Here is a 17068-nt window from a genome sequence, read left to right on the forward strand (position 1 = left end):
TTTTTTTTAATTCTATAAAACTCTTTATCTCTTTATCCCTTTAAATTTCCTTTAAAAAACATAAAAGCTCCTTCTGAGGATATTTCTCATCAATAAATCTCAATTTATGTAATTATTTCTCCTTTTCTTCTAAAATCTCTTTCAGTTTTATAATACATTCTTTTCTTTCTTCACTTTTCTCAAATATTTTTTAATTTTTTTGCTTAATATTTTCAATTTCTTCCCTCCATTATTTATCTAAACATATTTATTCATTATTTAATGTCTTTATTTATGTCTTAAGCTATTATATTTCCATTAAAAAACATTCATTTTCTTCCTCTAATATCCTTAAATCTCTCGAATTGCTTTTCTCTTCAATAATACAACTCTTATCGATTATTTTTTTTTGCCTTTGTAATGATTCTAAGTCTTTTTCGAATTACTAAAATGCAAATCTACCGTTAAAATCTAAAGCTTAAACATGCTTTTAGATACTAAAATGAATTTGTTTGCTTGTTTTTATAAAGTTTTCTAAGGAAAACATAAATGAGTCATGCTTTTTGCTTTAAATTTCGATGTTTAATAGTAAATTTTTACTAGGGCTTTTAAAATGGGATAAATGTTCAAATGTTTATTGTAATGCTAATTATGATTATGGACGCTTTTATTTTTTCTTGGACTTTTAGTAAGTTTTAGAATTGCATTACCAAGTTCTATTTCCTCTTTTTTTGTATAATTTTTGACTTTTTTTAATTTTTTTTTTTTTTTTACTATAAATTAGTAATTTGTGATAAAATTTATGACATTTTTTTATTTAAATAAATGATATTATATTTATATTTTTTATTTAAGTTAATTTTTTAAATATTATTTTATTTTTATATATTTGAAAATTATTTTTTTATATTATTCAAAATATAATACATATAAAAAATTAAAATAAATGTTATATTAATTTTTTATTATAAATAAGTTTAAAAAAATATATAAAACTTATAAAAAAATTAAATAAAGTAAATTTTAATTAAATAAATTATATATAAAAATTTAATTAAAAATATATTTTATTTTATAATATAAAATTAAATAAAAATAATCATAATATTATAATTATTTTTTAATATTTTTTTTAAATATATATTTATATTAATTTATTAAAAATTTAAAAATAGCAATTAATTAATTTTTAAATTAATTTATTAAAAAATTATTATTATAAGTAATTTTTTATAGTTAAATTAATAAGAATATATACATAATTTTCTTATCTAAATTATAATTTTAAATAATAATTAAAAAATTATATATTTAATTAATTTAATAAAGATGCTTTAGTAATATCAATTTTATTAATTTATAATCCTTTTTTAAAAAAGTATAAAAAAATTTAATGTAAATAAAAAATAGTAAAAAATAAAATAAAAGGAATAAAAAAACAAAAAAACAAATATGATTATAAATAATAATATTAAATAAAACAAAACAATAATAAATCAAAAAAATTAAAATAAATATTTAATTATTGAAAATTAGGGAGTGGAGCATTTGCAACTGTATACAAAGGAATAAATTTATAAACATAAGATTACATAGCTATTAAATAAATATAATCTAGAACTTTTTAGTTATAACCTGAATTATATAAATTATTTAAATTCGAAGTTGATGCATTGAGTAAAATTAAAAATTAAAATGTTGTAGGATTTGTAGATTATTTCTAATATTTTGATTCTCATTATTTAGTTTTAGAGTATTGTACAGATAAAGATCTTGATTAATTACTAAAAATAAGAAAATTTATTAAAGAAGATGAAGCTATTTCATATTTTAAATAACTCCTTAATGGTATAAAAGGTTTACATGAGTTTAAAATAGTACACCGAGAGTAAAATAAAAAAAATCAGATAAAAAAATAATAATAAATTAGTTTAAAATGTCCAAATATTCTTATAAAAAATTCAGTATGGAAAATAGCGGATTTAGGATTTGCAAAAAGCCTTGCAGGAATAGATTTAACTAAAACAGTTTTAGGAACTCCTTTAACAATGGCTCCAGAAGTAATGGAAAAACGACAATATGGATTAGAAGTTGATGTATATAGGTAGAAAAAAAAAAAAAAAACTTAAATAAAAAAAAACTTTTTTTTTTTTAGTTTAGGAGTTATTTTCTATTAAATATTATATAGTAATTATCCTTTTAAAGGAAGAAATGAAATAGAGTTATTAAATAATATTAGAAAAGGAGGATTAATTATAGAAACTAATATATAATAAATATCAGATGAAATGAAATCATTAATAAAATCAATGCTTTAATATGATAGAAATTAAAGAATTAAATGGGTAGATATATATAATCATAAAGTATTTAATGATAAATTAACAAATAAAGTATTATAAGTATAGGATATTAATGTTTCCAATTTTATTATTAATTCCAATAAAAAATTCTATGAATAATATTAATAATAGTAATAACCTAATTTGTTTCCTCCAAATCAAGTAAATAATAATGTTTATGATAAGTGTTTATTTAATAATAATAATAACGATATACAATAAATGAAATAAAATAATTTAGTTTAAGCATAATAAAAATATGAGAAGCTTGTATTGGAAAATTAACACAATACGTATGCTTTAAATTAATAAAAAAATAACTGTGAATAGTAATTAAAAGATATATAAAATTAAAAAAATCAACCTCTAATGGTAAATAATTAATATATAATAAATAAACCAGAATAATAATAATAGTTTAATTAAGATATTAAAGACAAAAAATAAAAAGAACTTTATTAAAACATGAATATATAAAAAATGAAATATATTTAAAAAGCAGATATAGGTTCTTAAAAAGAAATTCCATTTTATCCGAATCCAAATAATTTAATTATAAAACCTGAAAATTAAAATTAAATTAGATAATAACTATATTTATAAAAAGGAAAGTCGTATGATGATGTAATAAAATAAAAACAAGAAAAAAATTAAATTTAATAACCATAAGAAATATACAAAGAAGCACAATAATTATCTGAAGAACAAATTAAATAAATAGAAAATTAAGCCTTAACAAATATGGAAATTTAACAATAATTCTAAAATTATATCTAATAATATTTAAAAAGGAGAAATGTATAAAAAAAATATATACATATATTAATAAAATTTAACTATTATATTTTTATTTTAGGTTTATTAATAGATGTTATGTGTTGTATAATAAGCTTATGAATTTCAAATATAAAATGTTAATTAAATTATTCCTTTGTTTTTACTTTTAAAAAAAATATTCTAATGTAATTCTGAGTTAGTAGAATAATTAAAAAATAAATAGAATATTTTCAACTTAAAATATTTCGATAAATTTTCGCAAAGTTATTAATATTAAAATATAGAAGAAACAATTAAAGAAGAATAATAAATAATATAATTTTAATTTGAAGACTTAAAATAAACTCTTTTATAATAAAGTAATTCAAAAGAATTAAATGAGGAAATAGTATAAACTAAATGTACTAATAATTTTGATAATTACCTTGAAGAATAACTTATTTATTATTCAACTTAGTTAAATGATGTCCTTGAAAAACAAATTAATAGTTATTAATCTAAAAGCATATTTATTCATATTGCTTAGGTATTGGATATTATTAGTTTAAATAAATATAATATTGATATCGATTTTCAAAAAGAAAATAATATGCTTAAATTAAATTAGCCTAGTTAATATTAAAAAATTATAGAATAAAAAATGGTTTAGGCTATAGGAATGTGAAATTATAGTACATTTATATATATCTTATATTATAAATAAATTTTTGATTTAAATTGTTAAACAAAAAATTTTTAAAAATCTAATTAATTTTGTTTTTTATAAATTTGTTTTTCATATAATTAATTAATTAAGAATTAAATAATATAATAAATAATATTTTTTTTTTATTTTTATTAAATATTAATAGCTTATTTTCTTCTATTTAAAAAATAATTGAATTTGTTTTTATTTTATTTTTTTTGTTTTTTTTGTTTGCTTTAAATATCTATGTTAATATTTGTTTCTAAGTTAATGATAATTAGAATTTTTTTTTTAAATATGTGTTGTGTATTTTTAAAAATATGTAATTTAAATAAAGCAATATATAATAGTAACATTAAAACAATTTATTACTTTAGCTTTTAAATAAAACCATTTAGATGAATTATATAATTTTTTCATCCTTAAAAATTTTATAATTAAAATGAAATAATTAATCTAATAAACTATAAACAAATGTAATATCATGTAATTTTAATTCGAATTTAATTTATTATAGATTTATGATTATTTTAAATTTTTATATAAAGGAAAATAAAAATAATATCATTTTTTTTTATAAAAATATATAATTTTTATTTTTTATTAATTAATAAAATAAAAAAGAAAGATATTATTTAGTATCTGTAACTTATGAAAATAAAAAATAGATATATATATATATTATTAATTTAAGAAAACATAAAAATTTTATATTAATTAAAAATATTTAATTAAATATTAATTTTTTAAAAATAATTTATTATATAATTATATATATTTAATATCAATTAAAGAAAAATTAAATAATATTTAATTATTATATATTTTAATATTAATATATAATAATTAATTTATTAATATATATAATTATATTATAATTTGCTATGATATATTTACTTTATAATTAAAAGATTTATTTGTATATTTTAATATAACTGAAAATTAAAAAACATATATTGAAAAATAAAATATATGTTTTAAAATTAAAAAATATAAAATAGAAATTTTTTTCGCCATAATAATATATTTCAGTATTGCAAATTCGCTAAAATAATATAAACCTAAATATTATGACAGTATGTATTAAAATTTTAATTTTGTAAAAAAAAAAATCAATTTTTTAACACCAACAAAATTTTGAACTTCTTTAGTTTTTTTTAAAAAAAATACTAATATGTAAAAATAATATAAATGATCTAATAATATAATAATACAAAATAAATTATTAATAGATTTTAAATAATTATATATAAATTAAAGTATAATAAAAATTTTGCGAAATAAAATAATATTAAAAATTTCTATTATAACAAAAAAAATAGCTCCTAAATATAAATATAATAATATTTTAAAGCCTTTTTATTTTAAAATAATAAAAGATATATTATTTTATAATTAATATAAAAAAGAATATTCTTTAAATTTAATTATAAAATAAATATATAATAAAGAAAATGAATAAAAAACTAAAAAATAAAAAAAATAAAAAAAAAGTATTTTTTAAAAAAAAAAAAAATATTTTTTATTAAACAAAGATATATATATATATATATATATCAAAAAAATTTTTTTATTATAGATAAAATTTATAAATTATATAAAATTATACATATAAATTTTTTCCATATTAAAAAATGAAAATAAAGAAAAAATTCAAAAATCATTATTTTTAATTTTAACTTCAAGAAAATGTTAAATTTCATATAAACTTTAAATAGGTTATTTAATAAAATAAATTTATTTAATAAGTTCAATAATATTCATACAGGTTTTATTATCAACAATGACTTTATATAATTTTTATCCGATTTCATATGTATTTTATACATTTAAGTATTTCTTAACTACATCTACTGTACTTTCGTTTTGTTTCAAAATCATGTATTCTCTTAAAACGTTTTTTAGCCATTTCCAAATTTATTTAATACTAGGCTTGTTTTATGAAAAATAGCCGTTTGGAGCACAAGAAATGATCATATTTGTTAAACATTCGACTAATTTATTTAAATCGGATTATATTTTTTCATTTTTATTTTCATATATATATTGGTTTTTTTTTCTTCATTAAATTCTATTTTCTTTTCTTATTTTAATTAATTCTTTAAATTATTAATTTCAGTAGTTAACTATTTTATAATTCTTTCATATTTCTCGACATTTAGTTATTCTTGTTTTTTAGCCTTTTCTAAAGATTGATAAAGGTTTTCTTAAACTTATTTCATTTCTGCAATTTTTTAATCTTTTTGTATTAACTTTTCCTCTAATCTGAAGTTCTTTTCCCTTTCTTATTCTAAAATTATTGATATTTCTTCAACTTTAGAATAATTTACTGATATATCTTTTGAAATATTATCTAAGATAAAGGATTTACTTACATTTAAGTTATTTTAATTACTGCTAATATCATTTTAATTATAGAATATATTTTGTTTGAAATTATTATTATTATTATTATTATTATTATTATTATTATTATTATTATTATTATTATTATTATTTTATGTTTTATTCATTTTTTTATACTATATTATTATTTTTCTACAGAAAATATGATATATCTTTATTTATTATTGAATTATCCCTATTATTCGGATCAAAAAACGTACTTTAATCTCTACTTATGTTCGAAATTTCTTAATTTATTGTATTTTTTATAGTAGAAATATCAGGTTATTCAGTCATCAAACAACTTAATTCTTGTTAAATATAATCTTATTGCATTTTTAAATAATCTTCGTTCTAAATTTATTATTTTTAGTATTTTGGAGGATGAGCTAATGGTACTCTTTAATATTTAGTTTCAAAAGTTTAATATTAATTATTTAACTTGTTATTGTTTTCTTATTAATTTTTACTATCATTTAAATATTAATTAATATTCATTTGTTTTTAACTTTATTAATATTTGTTTTAAAATTATTATTATTATTTATATTATTAGCACATTTATTATTAATTGACTAATTATTATTATTAATTATTTTGATATTACCCTATTTTCTTAAATGATGATTAATCTAAAGATTTCGAACCCCCCTATCTTTAATTTTCTTTGCTTTATTTTTGTTCACTACTTGTATTATTTTATTATAATTAATTTTATATTTATTTCTAATCTATGAACTTTAGCTTTTTCTTAATATTATGTCCTGATTTACTTTTTGTTATATTTTCTTATTATATTTATGAACAATTATTAGTTTTTAATGAATTTTAATTATTTTTATTTTAGTTATTTATAGAATTATTATTATTACTATTTAAATAACTTGTATTATTATTATAATTTTTTGCTGTCTATGGATATATTTCACTTGATGGTACTCGTTTTTTTTATGGATTACCGTTTATGCTTATATATTAGTTTTTATTATTTGCATAATAATCATTTATTATACTGTTTAAATTCATATTTGAATTACTTTTTTAGTGTTTACTCATTTATTTTTTCTTTTTTTATTAATTATTTATTATTTGAATTTTTTTAAATTTTTTTTTTATATAATCTATTTTTTCTATATTAATAAAACAAAGTGTTTTTTTTTTTTTTGAATAAATAAGAATTTAGTTATATATATTGAAATAAATATTCGTTTAAAAAATAAAATTAAATATATTTTTTATAGGAATATTTTTTGTTAAAAAATAAAATATATATTATAATTTTTATTTAAATATTTATTTAAATCTTTATCATCATATAAAATATAAGATAATTAAGAGTTTCTTTTTTTTAAATTCTTTTACATGAATGTTTCATTAGTAAATGTTTTTCTTTTAAGTTATTAAATATTAGATTATACTTTTGTTTACTTTATTCCATATTACTTATATTAATAATATTTATTTGCTTTTATTATCTTTTGCAAGTAAAACTGGATAATAATTATACTATAATTAGATTAAGGTAAATGTTATCTATATATTTTCATTTTCTAAGAAGTAATTTGAAAAACCTAAATTTTTTATATAAAAATTTAATTCATTATATTATTTTTTTACATTTAATATTAGTATGTTAGTACAATAATAAAAAATTTATTTTACTAGAATTATTTAGTTTATTGTTATTTTAATTTTATTTTTTAATGAGATTAATTTTCTTTTATATGATTCTATATTTAATTTTATTCTATAAAATTAGAGCAAATATTTTTAATTAAATAAAATCTTTAATTAAAGCTTTTTTTGATAAATGCACTTTTATTAGGTAATATTATAATTAAAATATTAAGAATTTATTAAAAATTGTTTTCATTATTAATATTATTAGCATTATTACTTAAATAATATTAAGAAAAATTGATAATTATTATCCTTATTATTATCATAACCATCTTACATAATTATTTTAGTGGAAGATATTTAATTATCTTTAAAAAATTAAACATTGCTTTAAGTAGTTTTAGTATATTTATTTTTCTTTATTTTATTAAAAGTTTAATTCATATTTTTTAATTAGAAAATAGTATTTTTATTTTTATTACATCCAATAATGGATTTTTTAGATTAGATACTTTTTATAATTAAATAAAAAAATTAACTAATTAGTTATATAATCATTTTCTAAACATATATAATATTTAGTTTCTAAAATATTCAAATCTTCATTTATTATTTAATCTTTCATCATACAATATTTTAAAAAAAATTATTTCTTTTTAAAACTTTTAAGAAAATTATTTTTTTGTAATTTTATGAATTAAAGTAGTAACAATTTTAGGATTTACTGTAAAAAAAAGAAAGTTCTATGAAAAATTATTCTTTTCTAATATATTTTTATATTCATTTTATTTAAGAAATATTATAATTTGAAAAATAAACTTCGATTTTTCCTTTAGAAATCAAATATATAAAAAAATTATCTTTTATTAATCAAAAAAAAAAAAATTGTGAATAAAAATGGATTATAGAATTTTTTAGTTATTTTATTAAAAAAAATATATAAAAAGGTTTTCTCAATGCTCTTTTTTAGTTATAAATTGTAAATATTTATTAACTTTAAATTAAATAACAATCCAAATTGATTTCTTTTTTTATAAATAATGATTTATTTATAATACTCAAATCATAATCTATATATATTATTAACTTATTTTTTCAATATCATTAAGTTTATTTCTTTTTTAATTTATATTAAATGTAAAAACCATAAATATAAATATCATATATACAAAAAACAATTCGTAAAAATTTGTTGGGGTTATAAAAGTTTTTTTTGTTTATTAATATATATATATATAATTTATACATAAATATAAATATACTAATCATTAGTTTGATTTTTATCCCACTAATATAATGAATATATATATATATATTTATTTTGTTAGATTTTTTGTAATATAATCTAAAAATTATAGATACCTTTTTTATTTTAATATTTGTTTTATTATAAATAAATATTATGGGTAAATAAAGTATTTAATTATGTTGCTTTAATGCATGTAGTTAATAATTTACCAAATTTTAGTAAATGTTAATATGTTTTTTTTAAAGGGATTGAAAATTTTAAGGAAATAATAATATTTTTTAAAAAAAGAAAAAGTCTTTAATTCAAAGTAAATAAAAATGTAATAAGAATAACTAACTTAAATTAAAAAAGTTGTCAAAGAAATCAAATAAAAAACTATAAATATATATACAAAAAAAAAAAAAAATTATAGAACTCTTCTCATGTACTAAATAATTAAAATATATCCTCATATTAAAAAAAAATATCTATAATAAAATATATAAAGCAAAAAATGGTTATGTAACTATTAAAATATTAAACTGAATTAATAAGCAAAAGGTAAATGGAAAATATAATGTAAATATTACAAAATAATTATATAATATTTACTGATAAAAAATGTGAAATAAAATTAAAAAATTTTCAAAGAATTTTAAAAATTTGTCCTTATGTAAACTTTAATAATATATATTATTTTAAGATTTTTTTGGCTTGTAATTAACTTATTCTTGTTATTTTTTATTTAAAATATCAAATTTTTTATATTATTTAAAATTTCAAACTATTCTCATTTATTTCTTTGTTTATGAAAAATTAAATTATATATATATTATATATTATATATCATATCATTATATATATAAAAATCTTGCTAAATTTTATATTTTTTGGTTAAAATAACTTGATTAAGGCAATTAGTTTTACAATTGGAATTATGAATCAATTTTAAATTATAATTTATATTAATTATTTTTTTCATATGTATTAGTAATTAATTTTTCTTTATCTTCTTTATGTCCTTTACATAAAGAATTTGCTTTTAATAAATCAAATAATGAGCGTTATTAATTTTTAGTTTATAAAATTATATATATTATTCTCAATAAATATAATTAATAAATTAAATTGTTTAATGAAATTTTTATTTTATAGATAAATGACTTTTTTTTATATTTTATGAAAAATATATAGTATCGTTATTTTAATTGAAATAAATTTTAAGATTTATTTGTTAATAATAATAATTTAAAATGTCTATTTATTATAATTATTATACTTTGATATAAATAACTATATTTATATATTAAAAAATATAATATAATTTATTTTTATATTTTTAAAATATTTATTATATTATTTTTCTTCAAGCATCTCTATATGGACAATCAATCTATTCATTATTATTAATTTTAGTTTATAAATAAACTTCATAACATTCTAAATGCACTTCATGTCTATTGCAAACAAATTTAGTAATTGGTTTAATATCTAAAGATTCCATACAAATAGGACAAACATTGATTTCTTCTTCAGTTAGTTTTGAACTTCTGTTTTTTAATATTGAAATTTTTATTTTCCTTAATTAATATATATTTTTAAGTTTAATATAATATTCTTTAGATTTATAGAAAAGATATTAAGGTAATATGAAGAATATAAACTTTAGAAAAATAAAAAATGTATTAATAATAAATTTGATTATTTATTAATAATTATTTAATATTGCTCCTATAATTAATAAAATTAATATTACTAATAAAAAAAATAATATATTCATTCGAAAATATATCTATTTTTTTATTTAAATTAATAAAAAAAGATGTATAAAATTTAAAACTATAAATATTTACTAACTATTAACAAATATCTAAATAATAATTAAAACAAGAATTAATACACTTTGAACAAATTTCGCATTCGAATTATTTTTGATTATCCTTTAATTTACATAGATTAACATATTATCCAAATATTTCTAATTGCCCATTTATTTCATTATATTTTGATAATATTATAGTAGATCTTTATTCAATAATATTATATATAACATATTATATATTATAACCTTTAAGTTTATTGTTTATACATAAAACAAGTTAATTATTATTTTCTCCAATATTAACTAAATAATTTTCACTTATTTTAAAATAAAATACTTAAAATTCATTATAGATAGTATAATAAACATCTTTTTATTCAGCTAAAATTATTTTTAATTAAAAATCATCAAAATTTTAAAACAAAGTGAAGTTTTAGATATATTATTATTGTTGTTATTAAAATGTAGTTTTATCAATTAAATACAATTAAAAACCACATTTTATTAATAATTTATTATCAAGGAATTAATCGAAATCAATATTTTATTTACATTCATTTAAAATAGAAAAATTAAAAATTAAAAATTTATATTCAAATGTATTAAATTCTATCTTACGATATTATATATAACTAGTATTTTTTCTCTAATTAAAAAGAATTTAATATTCTTATTTAATGAATTAACCTCAGTATGTTAAATTTATAAAAAATTGAGATCAATTTATTAAAGAAATTACTATTTTTATTCATATAATAATGTTTTATTTAAAAAAAAATGTATATCTTCCTAAAAATTGAGATATATAATATCCTCTATTATTTATAATTTCTATATTGGTTATTCTTTTATTTAGAATCTATATAATATTTCTAATTGATTGTTTGCTTTATTTGTTTCCATTATTTGAAAATAATCATTTTTTCCTATTGTACTGTATTTTTATTTAGTATTTATGCATCCTGTGATTTTTTGGTTTATATTTTCACTTTTTGGAAATTCAAAATCTCTTATTTTATATTATTAATGGTGATTATTTTCTGTTACTTCTTCTATAAGTAAATTTTTATTTACATAAACTAATGTTTAATAATAATCTGAATATACATATAATTCATTTTCAAGGCTTTTTATTGATAAACATGTTATTAATGTTTAGATTTATATAAAGGAGATAAATATTTAAAATAATTATTATTTTATCATTATTTATAATATGTAAAAATCATATATTTATTTTTTTAATTAATTATAAAATAAAAAATTTATTTTATTTTTAAAATTTATTTTAAACTAAAAATATTAATTAAGCTTGAATAGGAATGTGATTCGTTTAAAATAAAAAAGTAATTTATTTTAATAAGTGAGATAAATAATAAATATGATACCCATATGACTTATATTTAAATATTGTTTTTTTAATTATTAAATATTTAACTATTATTTTATTGTTTTTTAAAATATTTTTTATAAATTAAATAAAACAATTTTAATAAAAAACATAATGTATTTTTTTTAATTTTAATTATTTCTAAAATTTTATTGTAATCTATATTTATTTTTAAATTATACAAAAAAAATAGTTATTTAATCAATAATAATATATATATTTTAAAGTATATATTATTCAAATATTAATTAAGTATTAGCTATTTATAATATATTTTTTTGAAGAAAATATTTAAAGAATTAGCATATTTAATTTTAAAATTTATTAGTTTATAAATGTATTTCTTTTCATCCTTTTTTCTACCTTTTATTCAAGTAGTTTTTATTATCAAAAAATATTCATGATATAATTTTGAGTTAAATAAATTCTTAGTATCAATATAAAAATTTTTATTTACATAAATTATTTATTTAATTTACTTTGTTTTTATTTGGATTTTAAAAGATTTAAATTTAATTTATTTTTTTAAAAATAAATATGAATTGTAATTAGGTTAAATTTAAGTAATTTTAATCCTTTAAATTTAGAAAATAGTAAATATGATATGCAAACAAGATAAGAAAAAATACTAAATAAAAAAAAATATATATTTAACAATAACATATATATAAATTATATTCCCATTTTCTGATTTTATTAATTTAAATTTATTATTTAATTAAACAAAAATATATTAATATGTATGGAATTATATATATAATAACGGTGATTATGTTTATTTAATTAAAGCTTTTGAAGACTTCTATGCGATGATTGTTTTTATATTGTAAAAAGAGGCGAGTTTTATTTCTTTAATTTTTATAATTATAGGAAAATTTAAATAGTGTGTATTTTTGATATTAAAATATTAAGAAGATAAATTTCATATCTATAACATATTTAATAATTTAGATTTTTTTTATTAAAAATATATATATAAATAAATATATTTATATATAAAGATATATATATATAAATATATATTTAATAAATATATATATATTTATTAAACACACAATTAGACTATTAAAAATAAATATTTAGTTTATTTATTCAATCTTATAATATTTGAAATAATATTTATTTTATACAATATAATTTAAGCTTTATTTGTTTTGTATTTAAAATTAACTTTGAAATCAAATACATTTTTCGATGCATATTCTATAATTTTTTTAATAAAATCTAAAATACAATAAATAATATAATCTTAAAAAATTAAAAATAACATATAACAAATAATTATTTACTTAATAAAAAAATATAATTATTATGAAAACTTTTCATATACAAAAATGAAGAAAAAAAAAACATTCCTAATTTTAATAAGTTTAAATAATTTATAAAAAAACAACTACAACATGAAAAAAAAAGCATAAGCAGCATAAAAAAATATAAACTTATAAAATAGCCGAATATTAAATAAGTTTAAATAAAAAAAGGTTTTGAAAAAAAAATACTTTCTTTCATTTAAAAGATAATCAAACACCACCAGCAGCAGCAGATTTCATAGCGATTTTTCTTTTTGACCACCTCTAATAAGACCAGTTCTTCTGGCACCTCTTAAACCAACCTTTTGACCAGGGCAAGACTACTTAGAAACAGTAGAAGGATGACCAATATGTTATTAGTTACCACCACCATGAGGATGGTCTACGGGGTTCATTGCTACACCTCTAACCTTAGGCCAATTTTTTCTCTTTTTAGCATATTTATGGAACTAGTTACCGGCTTTCAATATAGGTTTATCAGTTCTACCACCTCCAGCTACTACTCCAATTGTAGCTCTGCAATCTCCATTGATAGTTTTTCTACATCCGGAAGGTAATCTGATTCTGGTCTTACTTCCATCTTCTGAATGTCCAATAATAGTTGCGTATGTTCCAGAAGCTCTTGAGTAAGCACCTCTGTCTCCGACTTTTTCTTCCACATTACATACAACTGTACCTTCTGGGATTTTATTTATTGGGAGTACATTTCCTACGGAAATACCTGCTTTCAAACCACAGTAAACGTATTATCCACTGTATTATCCTTCAGCAGCAATGAAATATTCTTTGTTATGTTTGTATCTATAGGGATCTTTGAAATCAACTTTAACCAAAGGACTTTATATTTTTTATTAGATTAATTAATTTTTTTTTTTTTTTTTTACGCTCCTCTACCAGGTTCATGTAAAATTTCTCTAACACAACCTCTAATGTAACTATTTTAAATTTTTTTGTACTTATTATATATATTATATATATAAAAATATGAACCCTTATCTTTCAGCAAAATCATATACTCTGTATTAGGCAGGAGCAATTCTTCCACTTTTGTGTGCTTTGAAAACACCATTTGCACGTCCTTTTCTTTAGGCTCTGATAACTTTACCCATTTTTTTATTTTTTTATTTATATTTTTTTTATTTATTTTTAGTTTTAATTTTTGATTTATTATATAATTTTTCTTTATATATGTATTTTTTAGTTTTTTTTTTTTTTAATATTTTTTATACTTTTTTGTTGTTGTTGTTTTTTTATTTTTTTATTTTTTCATATAAAATCTTTTTATTTTATTTTTCCCTTCTAAAAAATTATTTAATTTTACCTTGTAACTATGAAATTATTTTTATTCTTTAATTTTTTTATATAATTTAAAATTTTTAAAATATTTCAATTTTTTTTAATATGAAATAATGAATATAATAATTTATTTATAAAATAATATAATATTTACTATACTATTTTTTCTTTATTTTAAAGAGAAATATAAAAATTTTATTTCGATAAATAATAGATCTAATAAATTATATATTATAATATTTTATATTTTTAGAAATAAAATATTATTAATTATTTAAAAATTATTATTAATATATATATATATATTTATTTTTAATAAATATTAGATATAAAAAAGTGCTTTAATTTATCATTAAATTATATTAATCAGTATTTCTATTAAAAAATATTTTTATTTTTAATAAATAAAATTAAAACATATATAATTAAAATAATTTAAATAAACATTTTAAGTATAAATTAAATTATTATAAAAAAATAAATAGAAATATTTATTATATTAAATAAAAATATCCATATTTTTTTAATTACTTACTTATATATATATATATATATAATCAATAGATTATATTAAATATTAATATTAAAATTTACCTATAATTATTTAATTTCGCTTGCGTTTTATTAACTATTTTAATAATATAATTTAAAAAAAATAAGTATAAATAATGAATTCTTATAAAAATAATTGTTAAAAAATATTGCCTATAACTATATTATTGTATTGTTTCTTATATTGTATATAATGTGAGAATATTAAATCGTTTTTTTTTCAAAATAAAACTTTTTAAGAATAAAGACTTCCTTTTTTAGAAAAAGAAATATAAAACTATTGCTAATAAATAATTAACATATAAAATTAAAACTAATAATTATAAGACAAATATTTTACAGGTAATAGCAATATATTACAAAATGAGAAAATAAACAATAAAGAAACTAAATAAACCATATTTATTTATTTGATTAATGATTCAAATTATAATATTTAAAATTAAATTAATTTAAAGTATGAAGATAATACCAAATTTAAAATGATCGAATAAAAAATAATAAAATTTTAATGTTAAAGCGAAAACAAATAATAATTCTAACTTTTTTATGAAAAATTATAATAAACAGTATAACCCAATATTTTAAAATAAAATATAATTTTGGAACAATATTTATAATAAAATTAATCTATTAATAAAAGACATTTAAATGAAGAATAATATAATAGTATTGAAATTACACAAAAGTTGACAAAATTTGGATATGAGATATTATTTCATTTTGAATAAAGTTTAATATCTGCATCGAACATTTAAAATTAAATACATATATAAATTTCTTATATTTAGTAATATTCATATACATCAACTTATTTTGAAAAAGAAAAGAATTTGTTAATAAAAGTAGTGCTTAATTAAAATTGTAAAAAATAAAAAATAACATTGACTCTTGATTAAAGTTTCATTGAGTTAAATAAATTGTAAAAAAAAGTTTATTCTTTTAATCTAGACACATATGTGATATTAAATGAAAGATAAATTCATTTAGCTAATACTATTAAAATTATGTCAAAAATATTTGTATTTTTTACTTTTCTAACTCTTCTTTTTATGACTTTCTTTGGAAAATTTTATAAATTATACGCTTGCATTGATACTATTTCTTATTTATATTTCCTTTCTTAAACTTCTATTAGATTTCCTATTAATGTATTATTATATTTTGAATAATTAAATAATTTCGAACTACCTTTTTTAAATTAATTATTTAATTCTGTATTTGATAATAAATATAAATACATTAAAATAATATTTTTAATTTTTATTTTTTCAATAATATACTTATTAATTGACAAATTCGTATATAAAAGAAAAAAATACGCCTATTTCGCATTTAACATAATTTACGTAAGCTTTATTTATATAATTTATTATTCCTCTGAATTTAATATATATTTGAGTTTATTAAGTATATTTAAATTTATTATATTACTTGGTTTAATTTTTAGATATAGAAGAGCAGGAGTATAAACCGGATTATAATAAAATCTGTATGTAATAGCTGTAAATGGAATTTTAAATTAAAAATAAAATAGGTAGACTAAATATAGTTAATTTTGTCATTTATTATAATTTTCGAGAAAAATAGTATTTGTATTGTTTTTGGTTTTTTTTAAATAACATTATTATTTGATGTTATCCTTAATGATTTTTTATAATCTTTTTTTATTAAGTATTTAG

At 14.9% G+C, this 17068-nt stretch overlaps 2 protein-coding genes across 2 annotated transcripts, besides 24 other annotated features; one reads left to right on the forward strand and one right to left on the reverse strand. All coding sequences in view use genetic code 6, as the record gives it.

The window, feature by feature from the left end:
• Window positions 1-1374: 1374 nt before the first annotated feature.
• IMG5_003350 (hypothetical protein) lies at window positions 1375-2731 on the forward strand. Its single transcript, XM_004039958.1, has 2 exons — window positions 1375-2083; window positions 2135-2731. Exons 1-2 carry the CDS (start codon window positions 1675-1677, stop codon window positions 2269-2271), a joined length of 546 nt encoding a protein of 181 aa, XP_004040006.1. The 5' UTR covers window positions 1375-1674; the 3' UTR covers window positions 2272-2731.
• A 46-nt stretch (window positions 2732-2777) lies between these two features.
• Window positions 2778-2819: a microsatellite.
• A 1516-nt stretch (window positions 2820-4335) lies between these two features.
• Window positions 4336-4383: a microsatellite.
• Window positions 4384-4483: 100 nt separating this feature from the next.
• Window positions 4484-4518: a microsatellite.
• Window positions 4497-4543: a microsatellite.
• Window positions 4544-4587: 44 nt separating this feature from the next.
• Window positions 4588-4658: a microsatellite.
• Window positions 4659-4719: 61 nt separating this feature from the next.
• Window positions 4720-4774: a microsatellite.
• Window positions 4775-5146: 372 nt separating this feature from the next.
• Window positions 5147-5227: a microsatellite.
• Window positions 5228-5262: 35 nt separating this feature from the next.
• Window positions 5263-5308: a microsatellite.
• A 910-nt stretch (window positions 5309-6218) lies between these two features.
• Window positions 6219-6285: a microsatellite.
• A 379-nt stretch (window positions 6286-6664) lies between these two features.
• Window positions 6665-6710: a microsatellite.
• Window positions 6710-6759: a microsatellite.
• Window positions 6760-7365: 606 nt separating this feature from the next.
• Window positions 7366-7470: a microsatellite.
• Window positions 7378-7463: a microsatellite.
• A 2368-nt stretch (window positions 7471-9838) lies between the features above and the next one.
• Window positions 9839-9878: a microsatellite.
• A 3315-nt stretch (window positions 9879-13193) lies between these two features.
• Window positions 13194-13269: a microsatellite.
• Window positions 13196-13270: a microsatellite.
• Window positions 13271-13571: 301 nt separating this feature from the next.
• IMG5_003360 (large subunit ribosomal protein 2, putative) lies at window positions 13572-14680 on the reverse strand. The gene is made up of 3 exons (XM_004039959.1): window positions 14529-14680; window positions 14423-14473; window positions 13572-14375 (listed from the first exon to the last, which is right to left on the reverse strand). The coding sequence occupies exons 1-3, from the start codon at window positions 14645-14647 to the stop codon at window positions 13775-13777; spliced, it is 771 nt and encodes a 256-aa protein (XP_004040007.1). The 5' UTR covers window positions 14648-14680; the 3' UTR covers window positions 13572-13774.
• Window positions 14647-14699: a microsatellite.
• Window positions 14647-14709: a microsatellite.
• Window positions 14653-14686: a microsatellite.
• Window positions 14655-14706: a microsatellite.
• Window positions 14655-14763: a microsatellite.
• Window positions 14732-14805: a microsatellite.
• A 264-nt stretch (window positions 14806-15069) lies between these two features.
• Window positions 15070-15116: a microsatellite.
• Window positions 15092-15133: a microsatellite.
• Window positions 15134-17068: the final 1935 nt, after the last annotated feature.

The sequence above is a fragment of the Ichthyophthirius multifiliis genome (assembly GCF_000220395.1).
Source record: "Ichthyophthirius multifiliis unplaced genomic scaffold scaff_1120509249426, whole genome shotgun sequence".
NCBI classification, from domain to species: domain Eukaryota; phylum Ciliophora; class Oligohymenophorea; order Hymenostomatida; genus Ichthyophthirius; species Ichthyophthirius multifiliis.